At 40.9% G+C, this 17,480-nt stretch overlaps 1 protein-coding gene across 1 annotated transcript in view; it reads left to right on the top strand.

The window, feature by feature from the left end:
- LOC126272684 (cytochrome P450 6k1-like) overlaps positions 1 to 17,480 on the top strand; it is a 116,211-nt gene that overhangs the window by 89,880 nt on the left and 8,851 nt on the right. The window contains exon 6 of the mRNA XM_049975701.1: positions 4,371 to 4,592. Within this exon, the coding sequence (XP_049831658.1) occupies positions 4,371 to 4,592 (222 nt within the window). The remainder of the gene's footprint in view (positions 1 to 4,370; positions 4,593 to 17,480) is intronic.

Below are 17,480 nucleotides of genomic sequence, written 5' to 3'. Positions count from 1 at the left end.
CACCCAGAGCATTGGACACGAAAATTGGTCACTGTGCATCGGCTACCGTGTGCTGCGCGGACTCTAATGGAAAGCGAAGCTCAGATTGACTCAAAGACCGCCTTCGGTAAAGATCCACCCCGTCGCATAGTAACCAAAATACATACTTATAAAATATAATAATGCGTTTATAATTGAACTGAATATTTGTTAGCAAAAATGCGAACAATACAAAGTGATAAAGCCAATAATGTCAACAAACGCTTACACCTAAATGGTGTTCGGGACACCGTCTGAAGTTCTATGAGGCTATTTGAAGAATCGTAGCTGTGACACTGTCTTAAATTTGTAATTATATGCAGATAGACTTGCACTGCAACAGTGCTTGATACAAATATTGGCAGATAACTCTAAGCAAAAATTAATGTTGTGTTATTTGCGTAAAAGAGATAGAATTATCCGATGTTGTTTGACTACGAAATCAGCGATTCATCACAGCAGTGACTCACGACTTTTAAGGTTTTAGGAATATGTCTTGAGACTGATTTAAGTTGAATCTGCCACATAATTCTCTCTTGATAGAAGGCATACGCGCCGGCTGGTGTGGCCGAGCGGTTCTACGCGCTTCAGTCCGGAACCGCGCTGCTGCTACGTTCGCGGGTTCGAATCCTGCCTCGGGCATGGATATGTGTGATGTTCTTACGTTAGTTAGGTTTAAGTCATTCTAAGTCTAGGGAACTGATGACCTCAGATGTTAAGTCCCATGGTGATTAGAGCCATTTGAAACCTTTTTTGTAAAACTATCAGACCAGTAGGGAAAATTTATTTTTCAGACAGCGTAACTATGGTAAGCAGAGGGAAATCTAGCAATTGAGTTATTGTTTCGTACAAACATCTTCATTTTAAAATCGAGCACACTGCCGAGTCAGAAGATTATGACCACCTGTCTAATACCGTGTTAGTTCACTTTTCAGACACAGCACATCAGCAATTCTACTTGGCATGGATTCTACAAGCCCTTGATAGGTTTCCAGAAGCAGGCCTCAGAATTCCCGCAAATTGGGGGGTAGTGGTTTGTGGGCAGGCAGATGGTGTCCGGTGTGTATTACAGTCAGTACAGATAAGGAACATTTGCTGGTTAAGACATCAAGGTGAGTTCACTGTCAAGCTCCTCAAAGCACTGCAGCACTATTTTGGAATTGTGACTCAAAGAGTTAACCTGTTGGAAGACGTTATCGCCATCAGAGAAGGTTCCAACCATGAAGGGATGCAAGTGGTCCGCAATAAGTTCACGTGGTTCAATAATGTCATTCTGTCATTGTGTACTGCTACAGATCGCACGGAAGCCCGACTCAATGTACCCTGTCATCGTGTACTGCTACAGATCCCACGGAAGCCCGACTCAATGTACCCTATAGCATAATCCTGCTCTCACCGACCAGCATCTGTGACGCGGAGCACTTTTCAAGCAACCAAGCGCTTGGATGACGGCGTGTAAGGACCCAATCATCGATACGGTGTAACAAAAAATGCGATTCGTTCGACAGGCGACACGTTTCTATTGATCCACGGTGAAAACTCAGTGATACTGTGTCCGATGCAATAGTAACTGACGATGTCGTTACATAGCAAGACGTAAGGGCTGTGTGATGTGGAGCTCCATGTTCAACAATGACCTTTGAACTATGCCGCCCGATGTGGTCAAGCGGTTCTAGGCGCTACAGACTACTGGAACCTAGCGACCGCTACGGTCGCAGGTTCGAAACCTGCCTCGGGCATGGATGTGTGTGATGTCCTTAGGTTGGTTAGGTTTATGTAGTTCTAAGTTCTAGGGAACTGATGACCTCAGCAGTTAATTCCCATAGTGCTCAGAGCCATTTGAACCATTTTTTGAACTATGTACTGCAAAACCCTTGTGTCTGCACGATCATTGGACTCTGTCGTCGGATCCGGCACTGATCGCTCTCTATCCTGGATTTCTCAGGGGAGGGGGGGGGGGGGGGGGGAAATCCTTGAACCTCACGTTTTGTGGTGAGACATGGACGTCTAGTAACATAAAGCTTACGCGTTATTCCACTATTGCTTCAACCACTTTCCATAGGTGCTCACGACAGTAGTACCCAAACAGGTGAGCAGCTTCGCCGTTTCAGAGATTCTCTTTTCCAGCCACAGGGCCATAAGAATGTGCCGTATGTCAAAACCGCCTGTATCACTGCATTTCCGCATTTTCAGTCCATAGTTTCACTATAATGGCTGCCCATTTGTCTCTGTTCCGCTTGCGTTCTTCCCTTACAGTGTCACGTGCCCTCAGCACCACCAGGAGGCATTCAAACTCGCCGTGGGCAGCGGTAACAATGTTTTGGCTCATCATTGTGTTAAAGTACCAGCATACATTAAACTAGACTTAGTTATAGCTCCTCCACGTTTAATCCACATTCATAGCAATTCAGCTGTTGTTAATTTACGTCTAAGTCTAGAACGAACACAAAATGCTTTACCAGCGGCAACACGTGCACCTCATGTTGCAGAATATGACCACACTGTCTCACACCACAATGAAGTCTTTTAATCTACGACAGCCGTAGGGAGAAAGTTTTTCACCGTGCAATTCCAGCAGTATTATTCTTGTCGATGCAAAGTACTTGTACTTTGGTAATATTACATCTATATTTGTTTAGTCTGGTGATAACTCGCTCCACAGCTTTTGTGAAATTTTTAAATGAAATCAGTTCCGCTCTTAGCTGTTAAAACATTATTTATTGCGATTGTAGCTTCGATATGTTGTCATTTTCAAGCATTTTTGGGATGTTGTAACCCACTTAGTAATACAAAGCCGTGATATGCTGTGTAAGAGCAGTTGCATGAGGTGCTGTGAATTTATCAGCTGTTCCATATACCATATCCTCTATAGAGGTGGTGAAATAATTATGTAAAAGCCGTGATATTCTGTGTAAGAGCAGTTGCATGAGGTGCTGTGAATTTATCAGTGTTCCATATACCATATTTTCTACTGAGCTGGTGAAATGATGATGTAAGTACTGAAGTTTAAATTTCATGCGGTAGGTAACTGGATCACAAAAGCGGCAGAGACATCTGGATCAGGTGATAAATTCACAACACCTCATGCAACCTGCTCTTACACAGCGTGGCACAGCTTTATGTTGCTGAGTGAGTTACAACGTCCGACAGTGCTCAAAAACTACAATGTATCGAAACTGTAGTTGAAATAAATAACGTTTTAACGGCCAAAACCGGGAACGATTTCATCTAAAAAGATATTTTCTTTCTTCGTGTTACCATAGTTTCTCTGCTGGACTTTAGGACCTTAAGGTGATAATTTAAACGTCTCTCGTGCAAAGACCCGCATCTTAGCATGCTAATGGCTCATATCATTGTTTTTGGGATGAGCACTCTACACTCCAAGCATATTTCCGAGAGGTGCTAGACGTCCGAGATCACGCACATTTCTTGCGAGAGAGGCTGCAAGAGAAATGCAGTTCATCACGGATAACCTCACTCTCTAAACTTGGAGTGTCAGAAATTGCACCGCATAGTACCACATAATGAGAGCAAAGCTCAAATCAGAGGAAATCGGTCTCATTCAGAGGACTGACAACGGGCTTTTTTCCCGAATACCATCCGTGTGTGTGATAGAGAGAAAGGTGAAGAGAAGGGGGTGGGGCGAGATGATATTAGTACATTATGCATTCCCTGCGACATGCCGTGCAGTGACTTGAGGAGTCTGATAGATGTAGACGCTGGCCGCTTCCTATTGAGCACGCTGCTTGGGAGGTAATCGAGTGATATATGGGCACTTGTACCCAGTTCTCATCAGTCGCTTGTCACCGTCGGTCTCCAACTACTGAGCACAGATTGTTGGCTCGGTCGTAGCAGCTCACACATACACGTGGACACCACAGAAGCGTCAGGTGAAGAGTCTTGGTGCCCACAGGTGAAAAGGACAGGATCTGGTGCGTGGTTGCGGAGCGTCACGGGGCGGTTATGGACATAAACGGACTATTCTAAGGGTAGGACGTTCTCTCACTGTGCTTTTATTTCATTTTATTTCACAAACGTCGCAAGTATGTTGTCACAGTTTTAATACTTTCCGCCACTTGATCGCCAGAGCATTGCCTCCCAAAACGAATTACTGATTTGTGTTAACTTTGATCAAAATGGTTGGATACTACCAATTATCGTTGACAAAATATAACAACCTCTACATCACTTCTGAGAAATGGGTGGTATTGAAACCTGAGACCGTCAGTCTTAAGTAGGCTGGGGACTACGAGTAAATATTACGTCATTTCATTACAATATTTTGTAGGATCACCAAACTGTCGTTGTTACTTATTCGTTGCTAACGTCAAAATAAACCGCCCCAACTGCAGATTTCTCACTGGAAGACCTGGCGGCAGACTCTTTTGGGTTCTTCATCGCTGGCTTCGAGACTTCGAGTACCACAATTAGCTCCAGCCTATACGAACTGGCGCTGCACGAGGATATACAAAACGAGCTGCAGCAGGAGATAGACTCTGTGCTGATGCGACACGACGGCAACATCACGTACGACGCCATAGCGGAGATGACCTACCTAGACAAAGTTGTGTCTGGTGAGTTTCATACATTTACTTTATTATATGTTAAAATAGTTCACGTTTGACAGATAATACACCATGGCCAATTTTTCCGTTTTCGATTTAGGCAGATTCTTTTAGCCGAGCCCCAGATACGTCGGATAAAAAACAAAAAACTATAGATAATGTCCTGCATGGTATATTTCCCCGCCAGCTCTTAACAGATTTGTGTTAATTCTAAGAACTGAGGCCTCTTTGTTCAGTAATATAATGGGCGAGTTCATTGAGTGTGCCGGCCGCGGTGGTCTCGCGGATCTAGGCGCTCAGTCCAGAACCGCGCGACTGCTACGGTCACAGGTTCGAATCCTGCCTCGGGCATGGATGTGTGTGAAGTCCTTAGGTTAGTTAGGTTTAATTAGTTCTACGTTCTAGGTGACTGATGACCACAGATGTTAAGTCGCATAGTGCTCAGAGCCATTTGAACTATTTTTTTCATTGAGTGTCGGATCGTGATTTGGAGTTTCACAGTTTGTTACATATTTCTATACTCCAGATTTTAAGTTAATGTTTATGTATAGTGTGATACGAGAAAAAAGGTGATTTAAGTGTATCGCTTCGCACTGAAATTATCTGTGTTTAGATTACTGGAAAGGAAAGAAAGTTACAGCCAATTAGATATAGACCTGCTAAATAGTTTCTGATAGGTATTTTAATTTGCCTTTCAATGTTACAAAAAAGAGACTTGCCAAATACGCGATAAATTTAAAATGTAAAACCAGATTGGAAATGAAGGGCGACGGAAAACAATGCGGAATGATTATGGGCAGAACATTCAGCACAGGAAGTAAGACTGAGCCTCAGGAAAGCTGAAAAAGTGGTTGGTAACTCTTTCTTTGACTGAGTCTATCATCAGAGAATGCGGTTTCTTTTCTTTAGCAACCCTCGTAGAGCGTACGATAAATCAACATCATTTCAGTTTTCTTGTTTCAGCTGAAGTTTCCTTTGGAGCACACTTTTTTCGTTGTTCGAGAATGTTGTTCCTTCCCTCATTGTGTCTACTTTTTTCCAGTTCTTGATTTGGTTCTACAATTATGTTCTGTTTCTTATTTTCTTACTACACATATTCATTATCTTTTCCTACCATCTCAGCCATGTAATTTTGGATTTTGTGACTGTTTGCTAGGTCAAAGACTTGTTCGATTATCCTGTCATTATTAGCCCCACATTCGTTTTCACAGAATTATAATCTCCCTTTTCTCGTTACATCTTTTAACTTCTCACCTTTCACATATAATTCTGTATGTGATCTTATTCCGGATTTTGAACCACTGCTGCTTTAGGGTTCTTGTATTTTACTTAGGAGTCTTTTTTCTAACTTTTATAATTTTGCGAGCTCTCCCATAGTTTTCAGTGTTCCACTGCACAAAGTGTTTTAGGGCTGACGACTGATTCATAGTGTTTCAGGAGTAAGGCGTTTTAATATTTTTGTTTCTAGTTATTTGAAAGGGCCTCTCCATTTGTAGTACGAATATTCTAAACTCTACTGTTGTCTTTTCCATCATACTTTTTGTACCCATCCTTCCAGATATTAAAATAAGTCTACTCTAAAAATTTAGCTGTCATTTATTTCAAGCTGTTAGGACGCGTTCATTACGTTTATAAAAAATTGAGTTTCTTAAAACGATAGTTTTAATCTTACGTTTGCTGCTTGATGTAGTTCTGTAATTTTTTTTCTTGTGCTCTTTCAAGTGAGTCTGCAATAAGTGCCTTACTATCTACGAATGCTAGACAGTCTTCAGTGATCTTCATTGGCTGTCTTCTTGTTTGTATACCCTTAATATCAAAACCTTCTTCCATTATCTAACCAGTTTTTGAATTGCACAGTAGGGGTAAAAGCCATCCCCTTTCTTATACCTGATTTGATTTACAAAGTTTCTGACAGTTCTCCCATAAACTCGACTTTTCATGTTGTGTTGATTTCAGTTGATATAATTATTTCTGTTGTTTTCTAGTCAAAACTCTCTTAAAATGTTTAATTATGCATTTCTATCAACAGAATCGAGCGCCGTTTTAAAATCTACAAATGCTATCACGTATTTCAAGCATCAAATTATCCCAGTTTCTATGATGTACATTGCTTTTTTGACTTTTTTTACGTAAGACCCGCTCTTCCTGAACCTCCCTGATTCTCTTTTAACTCTGCTTACAAGTGCCTTTCTACAAAATCTTGTAAATCAGTGGCAAGAGGTATATTCCTTTAATTGTTAGGATGTGTTTTACCTATCTTTATAAGTAGGGTATGTATTAGGGCCGATGTCCATTTTGCTGGCTGGTTGTTTGTTAAGTCTCTTCCCCTGGTGCTCAACTTGCGCCGCGACATCTTCAGTTTCTTCAAATATTAGTGTCTTCCGGCCTGGTTCTCTTGATGTTGTGTTGACAAGATTGAAATTTTTTGGTGGTGGAAAAAAGATGTGTTAGTGATAGAAACATTCTACAAATATTTTAAAGCTTTCGTTGTTATTTTATGCAGTTTTGGATCTTTAAACTGTAAGCTAGTAGGTGCCTTTCTCTTAAGGTGGTTTGGATCGCTCTGTAGAAGTTCCTTTCGTTGTTTTGTTTAAACTTATATTCTTTTAATGTCAGCTGATCTTTCATATGTTGTAGTCTGACCATCTAAAGAGCTTCTGACGTTGTTTTTCTGGCTTCTATAAAGGCTTCTCGAGTATTATCATTTTTATTTGCATTCCAGTGTGCCAGGCTCTCTGTCTTTTGAATAATAGATCATCACAGTCATCATTCCTCCAGGCGTGCTCGTGTTTATTTTTGAGGAGGATGGTATCTTCTACAGCTTCTGTTTTTTTTGTTTTTGGAATTGTTCTCACGGTTCAGACATTTTTTCATTTGTAGTGCTTTATAATTTACTTCCTTAGTTAAGTTGATTGTGCCGTGTTTTTTAGCCAGGTACTGGGTCCTTTTTAATTATGCATCTAATTTATAGCTTCATTATGTAGATATAATACTGTGACTGCAAACAGCATTTTTAACGACTTCAATATTATTTACATTCCATAGTGTTTACATAATCTAGTTATTCCTCTGAACAAATCGGATTTGGTGACACACATGTAGTTTGCTTCCGAGGAAACCGCAGATTTTAGAAATATACCACGTCCTCCATATAGACTAGTAAGTTGTTCTGCATATGTCTTAGTTCTTTCATAGCAGGACATCTTCCTACTATGCACCTGTGACTTTGATCCTCCAAGTAATATAATTTCTTGATGGAATTATGTTTAACAGGCAGCCAATTATTTGCCAAAATTTTAGTGTTAGCACTTCTTATACTCTTTTTTTCCTTTCATTTGTTGGCAAATGTGTGTTTACAGTAGTACACGCTTTGTTTGTTGACTTAAAGGGTAATGTGGAAAGTCTTTCACTTATGGACTGAAGTTCTTTTAATAAGCCTAACTTTGTTTCTTTATGATGACTCCTTACCAAACTCTGATATATTTTGCATAATAGTCTTTCCTGATTTATCTTTAAAAGTCCGTAATCCTTCTAAGTCAGATATATAGGTGTTCGTTGGTATACCTTGTCTCTTGAAATGCAGTTATTGTAATATTCTTCCTTTTGAGGAAATGTGTTAATGTTTTATGTTGACCTGTTTTTAAAAAGGAGTTGATATTAAAGGTGGCTAGATAACTTACATTCTTATGTTTAATTTTGCGTCTTTGTGGCTTTAGTCAGATTTCAGTGCACTCCGACTCAACTTTTGCATAACATTATGCGCCCCGAGAATCCCGTTTCATTACTTTAGGAATGAGACTCTGTTTATTCCCTGAGGTAGAATCTCTTACAAAGTACATTGGTGTGATGGTTTTTTGAAGTTTTAGAGGAAATGATTCTGTAAAGGGACTGATCGAGGTTGTTAGTTTCGAAGAGAAAATTTTCAGTAGCACGTCTGTACACTTCACCACTTGCTACAAGTCAGAAGCGAAGTGGATTCCGCAGGATATCTCGCCAGGCTACTCTGGCATACTGATGGTCTTGCTCAACACATTTATGGCCGTTGAACATCCCACGTTACAGTCTAGTTCGCATTCCCTCTAAGCAGCAAGCTATGCGTCCCTACCTTGTTGTTTGGATCACTGTGTATTTCAGCTACCCCGGCATGACAAGGCCTAATCTATGGGGGAATGCTAATAATATAAAAAAATATAATATCACGATGTCTATTTATGCTATCTGCATTACTTGCAGTTAAACTGAGCGCATAAAAGTGTGTTTTTCTCGAAAGTCAGAACATCGTCACGACCCATTTCTAAGCATCTGTATTATCTTATACACATACAAAATACGTGAGGTGCTTGATTTCTGTTATGTGAGGGATACAAACTGCGCCGGAGTGCTGAAGCTATAATCGTAGAGTGATTTGTTTCCTCAGTTGCGGAGTAGAACTGATGAATTATGCGTTATGACACGCGTGCAGTCTTTTTTTTTTTGCTCCACCGCCGATATTTATTTCAATTTTTTAATTGTCTATCATTAGGAACGACGTCCATACTGTTGTTCTTTCCCCTAAAAGCTTCAGAGACATACATATTTGACTTCTTATGTTCCACTGTATATTACATCACGTCGTACATTATCTCTTAAGTTTCACACTCAGTGTGTAGTTTCATTACTTCACAACAGACGCAACACAATGTATCCCAGAATACGGTAATTCTTTTGTTTCTAAGATGAATATATTTTTCTCTGTAAATTTTTCCGTCCGTAGAAATAAAGAAATTTCTCAGGTTAAGTTAATAGTTCGGAATTCAAATTCAAGAGCGTTTTTGTAAATTTAAAGATGTCTCATGACATTTTTTTTTAACAAAACGGGTAAAGATTTATATCTTCATCGAATCAGGAGTAATTTTGCTTATACACCATACTATTTCTTGTAGTATCTGTGATTAAATCTCAGTTTCAAAATAATTACTCTTTCCTTTAATATATACATATGTGTTCATAGGGGCTCTCTCCTACAGAGTCCCGTGTTCAACTCTACAATGTGAGTTGAAATGAGTGCTCCGAAACGCTTATGACTGTACCAGCACAGGAGTCTGCAGATCGACTAATACTCTGTTGTGCAGAATGGGCACGCCCCCGTCCTCCACCGTCTGTGACGAGGCACAGCTTATCGTCCACTCGTAGTTTCACGGTCCTTCGTCCAGTTCCCATAAATCCACATCGCAGTAGCACGTAAACAGCCGATGTGCTACATCGCTTCCACGATGCTCGTTCCCAACCACTGGGTAATAACAATCCGAGCTAGTCAAAGTTGTTTATGTCAGTTTCGTCGCCAGAATGGTTCCCCTTTTTTCTCTTTCCGTGTACACAGGGTGCTTCAACAGGTTGAGCACAGATCGAAGGAGCTGATGGAGGAGCTGGAATACAGCTTTGGAGGAGGAACGTGTGACCTTGGAGATAGCCCTGAACCATTGAAAGCTTTGGAATGTCAGTAACAACAAGGACAATCAGCGCACAGAAGAAAATGTAGTGTTTAAGAGCGTGTACAGCTGGATGCAACTAACCGGAGCGCTTGTGCACTTTTCTGTGCAAGGTCATGATGTGCTCAGTGCTCCATATTCCAGGCTCCGGATCAGTTAGTTACATGTTCCACAGATCATTTCAACGATAGTTTTATCGAAATGATGTGGAAGTAGTCACCTTACACGATATATATACATGGTGAGTGTTAACGTTGACCAGCTCATCGTTATTTTAGTCATACTCATTCACCTACACTTTGAAACAAGTGTTTTTTCAAGCTATCAATTTTTAAATAGAAATTCGTCCATGGAGTATAAACATTTGTCCATTAATAATGATTTTAAAGCTAGATTTAAAACTTGCTGCTACCTGTCAGTTATATTATGTTATTGGGAAAATGGTCAAGAATATTTGTTGCTGAAAACTGAACTCCTTTCTGGGCCATTGGCAGCTTTGATAAAGGGTAATAAAGATAATTTCTCTCTCTAACGTTGAAGATATATAAATCACTGTCGTTTTCAAATTGTTATAGATTATTTATGAAGAATATCATTAGCGGATATATCTATAGTGGCGGCGAAGAACTATCTACATGTCGCCCATGGTCGAACACAACATATTATTCTCATGCTCCCTTTTCTGAAATCAGTGCTTTCTTTCTAAGTAATGAGTGACTAAAGAAAATTATTCGATAAGAGATTATTAAGAGGTCATATACGAAATATGACAGGAGGTTGATCCGTTTTTATCCATGATTAGCCATTATATAAGAGCAAAAGTACCTGAACTTCATTATTTGTATAGCTCAGTAATATGTTTCTTTCGGTTCAGGTTTTTATTAATATGTACATCCGCCAATTGGACCAATCTACCTCATTTAATGAGTCTTGATCATGTGCTATATCAGTCGTTGGTACGAGCATTTGTTGTACAGGGCTTAGTCTAGTGTGTTTTTTCCAAAAGTTAGGGAGAGCCCATTTTCTAAGAAACATTTTATACATCTTTAGAAAATGTCATTCACTAACTCTTCTCTAGCTTTCCGTGCAATGGGATTTATTATGACACTGGTATCGTCTGCAGAAAGAAGAAATTCTGCTCGTTGAATGTTACGTGAATATGAAAAAGCAGAACAGGAATGGATCCAAAATTAGATCCTGTGGTAGTTACTTTGTGATTTATATCCAGTCACAAAAATATTCTACTATTCCGACATGCTTTGAATCATTCATAACAATCTCGATCTTTTGCATTCTGTTTGTTAAGCAGGATTCAAACCAGCTCTCTGTAAAGCCATTACTTCCATGAGAATTTCTAAGGAACTGTCATGACCACCCAATTCAATTCAGAGGAAAGATCACAGAAAATACCAGTTGGCGATATTTTATTATTTAATGGTTGTACTGTTTCATGAGCCAATGTATAAATAGCTATCTCTGTCGAGCAGTTCTTCTGAAATCTAAACCGTAATATGCTACATAAATCGTTTCCACTTCAGTGTGAGAGTAGTATTGAGTACATTACTTCTCGAATATTTTCGAAAAAGATGTCAGTAAGGAAATCGAATGATAATAGCTTAAGTCTATCTTGTCACCTTTCTAATGGAGACGTTTAACAGCTGCGTATTTTAAGCTGTCTGGAAAATTTGCTTGTGCCACTATGCATTGGATATATCACTAACGACATTACTTATTAAGTTGGAACAACGTTTCAGAATTGTGTTTGAAATTCCATCAATACCACATTGATAAGGGAGGTCCATTTGCGTGACCACCTCACTGCCGTGACCTGACACCACCAGACTTTTCTATTCATTTATTCTATTTTATATTCTATTCATTTTTTTCTTTTTCTGGGACAATTCAGAAGCCTCGTGTACGTGACACAAATCTCCAATGAAGAAACGCTTCATGCAAGGTCTCTTGTGGAATCCGACGAGATTCTTAAGGCCTGATGCAGCGAATTGAGGTATGGTGCAGGGAATGGCAATTGCATCTCAATGTAGACTAGTGTAATGTGCTGCAAATGCATAGAAAGATAGATCCCTTATCATTTAGCTACAAAATAACAGGTCAGCAACTGGAAGCAGTTAATTCCATAAATTATCTGGGAGTACGCATTAGGAGTGATTTAAAATGGAATGATCATATAAAGTTGATCGTCGGTAAATCAGATGCCAAACTGAGATTCAATGGAAGAATCCTAAGGAAATGCAAACCGAAAACAAAGGAAGCAGGTTACAGTACGCTTGTTCGCCCACTGCTTCAATACTGCTCAACAGTGTGTGATCCGTACCAGATAGGGTTGATAGAAGAGATAGAGAAGATACAACGGAGAGCAGCGAGCTTCGTTACAGGATCATTTAGTAATCGCGAAAGTGTTACGGAGATGATAGATAAACTCCAGTGGAAGACTCTGCAGGAGACACGCTCAGTAGCTCGGTACGGGCTTTTGTTAAAGTTTCGAGAACATACCTTCACCGAAGAGTCAAGCAGTATATTGCTCCCTCCTACATATATCTCGCGAAGAGACCATGAGGGTAAAATCAGAGAGATTAGAGCCCACACAGAGGCATACCAGCAATCCTTGTTTCCACGAACAATAAGAGACTGGAATAGAAGGGAGAACCGATAGAGGTGCTCAAGGTACCCTCCGCCACACACCGTCAGTTGGTTTGCGGAGTATGGATGTAGATGTAGATGGATATAGAGTGCGCTAGAATTTTCTACGAAGATGTTCGGCCTGTACTGAATGTGATGGTCTCCATATGTAACACCTTCTGTAACATTCTTGAGTAAACAGTACTTTATATATGCTGAACTTGTTGATACTGACATTCCAAATGCGACGTACGTGCCTCCAGTGCTTTCTATAAGCGTTCACACAAGATAAGGCTTTATCAAATGCGACACTATTTCTAATATTGTCATTTAGGGGACTGTGTAAACGTTTCTGTCAACTACTTAAGAATTAATAATTGCAGGCTAGATTGTGGCCGGTGGTGGAAGTTAATACTCCTAATGGTCCAGACACCAGCTAATTTATGTATAGAAATGACAGATCTTTATTGAATCTTCAAGTTTGTGAACTAACACAACGACATGCGAGCTAACATCCCAAACATGTTCGGACTCACATGCGGTTCCTCTTCGTAGGAATTCCGTCGCTTAAACTCGCCTAGGGGTTGAACCGCACATGTGGCATTACACGCCCTAAATTATACACTTGTGGCCCTTTGGTTAAAAAGTCTGACTGATGGCAAGTTTTCGAAGTTCTATGAAACATTCAAAGTTAATTTAACATATAATAACAGTAATAATAATATTGACAATTAAATTAACGACCCATAAATGATGTAGACCACACACAGTTGCGATTCGGTTAGAATACTGTTTATTCAGAAAGCAAATTAATATCGAAAGTTGTCGTATTCATAGTTACGGTTACACTCGAGTGCATGTCCATTTGACACTGTTCGATCATTCACAATAAAGGTTAGAGTTCACACTAGGCGCGCGGTTGCTCACCGCTCAGAGACCAAGTCCCGCAATACCACACAACGCGAAGTTTGTAAGCCGTCTCCCTTCTCAGCTATCTAAAGACCAATCATCCGCTTTCGCGTCTCCACCAGCACTATCCCTCTGCGCGTCTCTGACCACGTGTCCCGCGTGCCGAACATCGTCGCTCAAATGACTAGTGCAGTTCTCTTCCCTGATGCCGTACGTCTGATTGTCTACAGCTTAAATTGAATTATTTAAAGTTTTAACATATTTCAATAATCAAAGCTTGCCCACTCTCACGTTTTAAATAAAGTAACAATAATATCCATCACATAATAAAGGTCAAATTCTTTTACATAAAGCCAATATAATTTCCTTCTTAACTTAGAATGTCATGGCCAGTAGCCTTGCACCAATGGGCTTTCTGATAAAGAAATAAAGAAGAAAAGTAACTACTGTGCACTAAACTTTACAACAAATATTCTATTACCGAATGATTCAACTAGGTGCCATGCTGTCTGCGTGTTTTGTGTGGAGGAATTGATGATCTGATGCTTAATTGAAGATACTGATAATTTATATTTACTATATGTTTTAAACAAATAAAGTTACAGAGTTGACATTTCTAACACTTGTCATTTTAATGATGCGCCATTAAATGAAATGTCGATCATTAAGATCGACCAAAGCATTCAGATTTTAGCATTGTTAATTTCACTTAAACAGTAAATCCTAAACTATTATAGATATGACCAATATTCAAGTTTTATTGGAATCTGCATGAAAATTTATGAAAGATGGCCGATTAAAATTACTGTGGCTTTATTCCCTGAATTACTACAGAATTAAATACACGGTGTTTCAAAAATGACCGGTATATTTGAAACGGCAATACAAACTAAACGAGCAGCGATAGAAATACACCGTTTGTTGCAATATGCTTGGGACAACAGTACATTTTCAGGCAGACAAACTTTCGAAATTACAGTAGTTACAATTGTCAACAACAGATGGCGCTGCGGTCTGGGAAACTCTATAGTACGATATTTTCCACATATCCACCATGCGTAGCAATAATATGGCGTAGTCTCTGAATGAAATTACCCGAAACCTTTGACAACGTGTCTGGCGGAATGGCTTCACATGCAGATGAGATGTACTGCTTCAGCTGTTCAATTGCTTCTGGATTCTGGCGGTACACCTGGTCTTTCAAGTGTCCCCACAGAAAGAAGTGACAGGGGTTCATGTCTGGCGAATAGGGAGGCCAATCCACGCCGCCTCTTGTATGTTTCGGATAGCCCAAAGCAATCACACGATCATCGAAATATTCATTCAGGAAATTAAAGACGTCGGCCGTGCGATGTGGCCGGGCACCATCTTGCATAAACCACGAGGTGTTCGCAGTGTCGTCTAAGGCAGTTTTTACCGCCACAAATTCACGAAGAATGTCCAGATAGCGTGATGCAGTAATCGTTTCGGATCTGAAAAATGGGCCAATGATTCCTTTGGAAGAAATGGCGGCCCAGACCAGTACTTTTTGAGGATGCAGGGACGATGGGACTGCAACATGGGGCTTTTGGGTTCCCCATATGCGCCAGTTCTGTTTATTGATGAAGCCGTCCAGGTAAAAATAAGCTTCGTCAGTAAACCAAATGCTGCCCACGTGCATATCGCCGTCATCAATCCTGTGCACTATATCGTTAGCGAATGTCTCTCGTGCAGCAGTGGTAGCGGCGCTAAGGGGTTGCCGAGTTTGAATTTTGTATGGATAGAGGTGTAAACTCTGGCGCATGAGACGATACGTGGACGTAGGCGTCATTTGGACCGCAGCTGCAACACGGCGAACGGAAACCCGAGGCCGCTGTTGGATCACCTGCTGCACTAGCTGCGCGTTGCCCTCTGTGGTTGCCGTACGCGGTCGCCCTACCTTTCCAGCACGCTCATCCGTCACGTTCCCAGTCCGTGGAATTTTTCAAACAGATCCTTTATTGTATCGCTTTTCGGTCCTTTGGTTACATTAAACCTCGGTTGAAAACTTCGTCTTGTTGCAACAACACTGTGTTCGAGGCGGTGGAATTCCAACACCAGAAAAATCCTCTGTTCTAAGGAATAAACCATGTTTCCCAGACCGCAGCGCCATCTGTTGTTGAAAATTGTAACTACTGTAATTTCGAAAGTTTGTCCGCCTGAAAATGTACTGTTGTCCCAAGCATATTGCAACAAACGGTGTATTTCTATCGCTGCTCGTTTAGTTTTTATTGCCGTTTCAAATATACCGGTCATTTTTGAAACACCCTGTAGTTTTCATAAATGTTTCCCTTTATGGCCGACCTTATGTCTGCCATATTTAACACTGCAATGCCTCCCTGGTCACAAACAGCTCCTCTGCAGTTTCCCCATGACGTAAGTTCTCGTCTGTCTCACTCGCACACTACAGCACTTAGGCCTGATCAGCCTGGCCTCATTCAGCACAACAGACGCCTGTGAATTTCCCCACCTCGTGGCCAATCTGCACTCTTTGTCGCACACGGTCCTGGACGACAGGATTCGTTTCACAATTCCTGGAACGCTGTCTCTTTCGGCCATATACTTAAATGAGAGCGAAGTGCTCATTAACTCACAGACTGACAAAGTCTCTTGCAATACTAACATAAATGTGACTGATCGTTGAAAACATTTACAAGTTCAGCTCTTTTGATCAAATGTTAAAGTTTTCCGACTAACTACTGTCAAATATCTTAAGTCCGACACTCCTCCTCAAAAATTAGAATCCACACACTAGCTGATGACCATTTTCTGACTTTTCAGAATACCTACACGATATTCCATAAGTCCATGAAACTCTAAACATCTTAGCTGGGGTTCCTAGTTTTAGAGTTACAAACATTAAAAAAAGTTTTCCATCACCCCAGTTCACAGAACTCCTGAAGAATAGACGTCGACTGTGGATATTGTATCACAGATATAATCCCTTTGACTCTTCAGAGATGTCACTAAACCCGCCCAAAGATCTAAACAGCCATGCATGAGCAGCATTTATTAGACGGAGGGAGTCCAATAGCCGGTCAGTTCTAGTCACTCTACCAAGAGGGAGGTGCACGGTACGTGCTGTCTGTAGTTCAACAATGCCTAGACGGTCATTACCGCGGTTTGATCTCGGCCGCATTGTTATTTTGTGCCAGGAAGTTCTCTCAACAAGGGAAGTGTCCAGGCGTCTCGAAATGAACCAAAGCGGTGTTGTTCGGACATGGAGGAGATACAGAGAGATAGGGACTGTTGAACATATGCCTCGCTGACGCCGCCCAGTGGATTACCGCTACCTACGGATTATGGCTCGGAGGATCCCTGATAGCAACGCCACCATGTTGAATAAAGTTTTCGTGCAGCCGCAGGACGTCGTGTTACGACTCAAACTGTGCGCGATAGGGTGCATGATGCGCACATTCACTCCAGAAGTCGAAGGCGAGGTCCATCTTTGCAACCACGACTCCTTCCAGTACAGTACAGATGGGCCCAACAATATGCCGAATGGACTGCTCAGTATTGGCTGGTTCAAAAAATGGTTCAAACGGCTCTGAGCACTTTGGGACTTAACATCTATGGTCATCAGTTCCCTAGAACTTAGAACTACTTACACCTAACTAACCTAAGGACATCACAGAACACCCAGTCATCACGAGGCATCAGTATTGGCATCACGTTCTCTTCACCAATGAGTGTCGCATGTGCCTTCAACTAGACAATATTCGGAGACTGGTTTGGAGGCAACAGCGAGTGGAGCAAGTTGGAGGTTCCCTGCTGTTTTGGGATGGCATTATGTGTTGCCGACGTACGCCGCTGGTGGTCATGGAAGGCGCTGTAACGGCTATCCGATACTTGAATGCCATCC

Source organism: Schistocerca gregaria, chromosome 5, assembly GCF_023897955.1.
Source record: "Schistocerca gregaria isolate iqSchGreg1 chromosome 5, iqSchGreg1.2, whole genome shotgun sequence".
In the NCBI taxonomy this organism is placed as follows: Eukaryota; Metazoa; Arthropoda; class Insecta; order Orthoptera; family Acrididae; genus Schistocerca; species Schistocerca gregaria.
The sequence above is the reverse complement of the archived record's forward strand: the minus strand, read 5'-3'. Positions and strand labels throughout refer to the sequence as shown.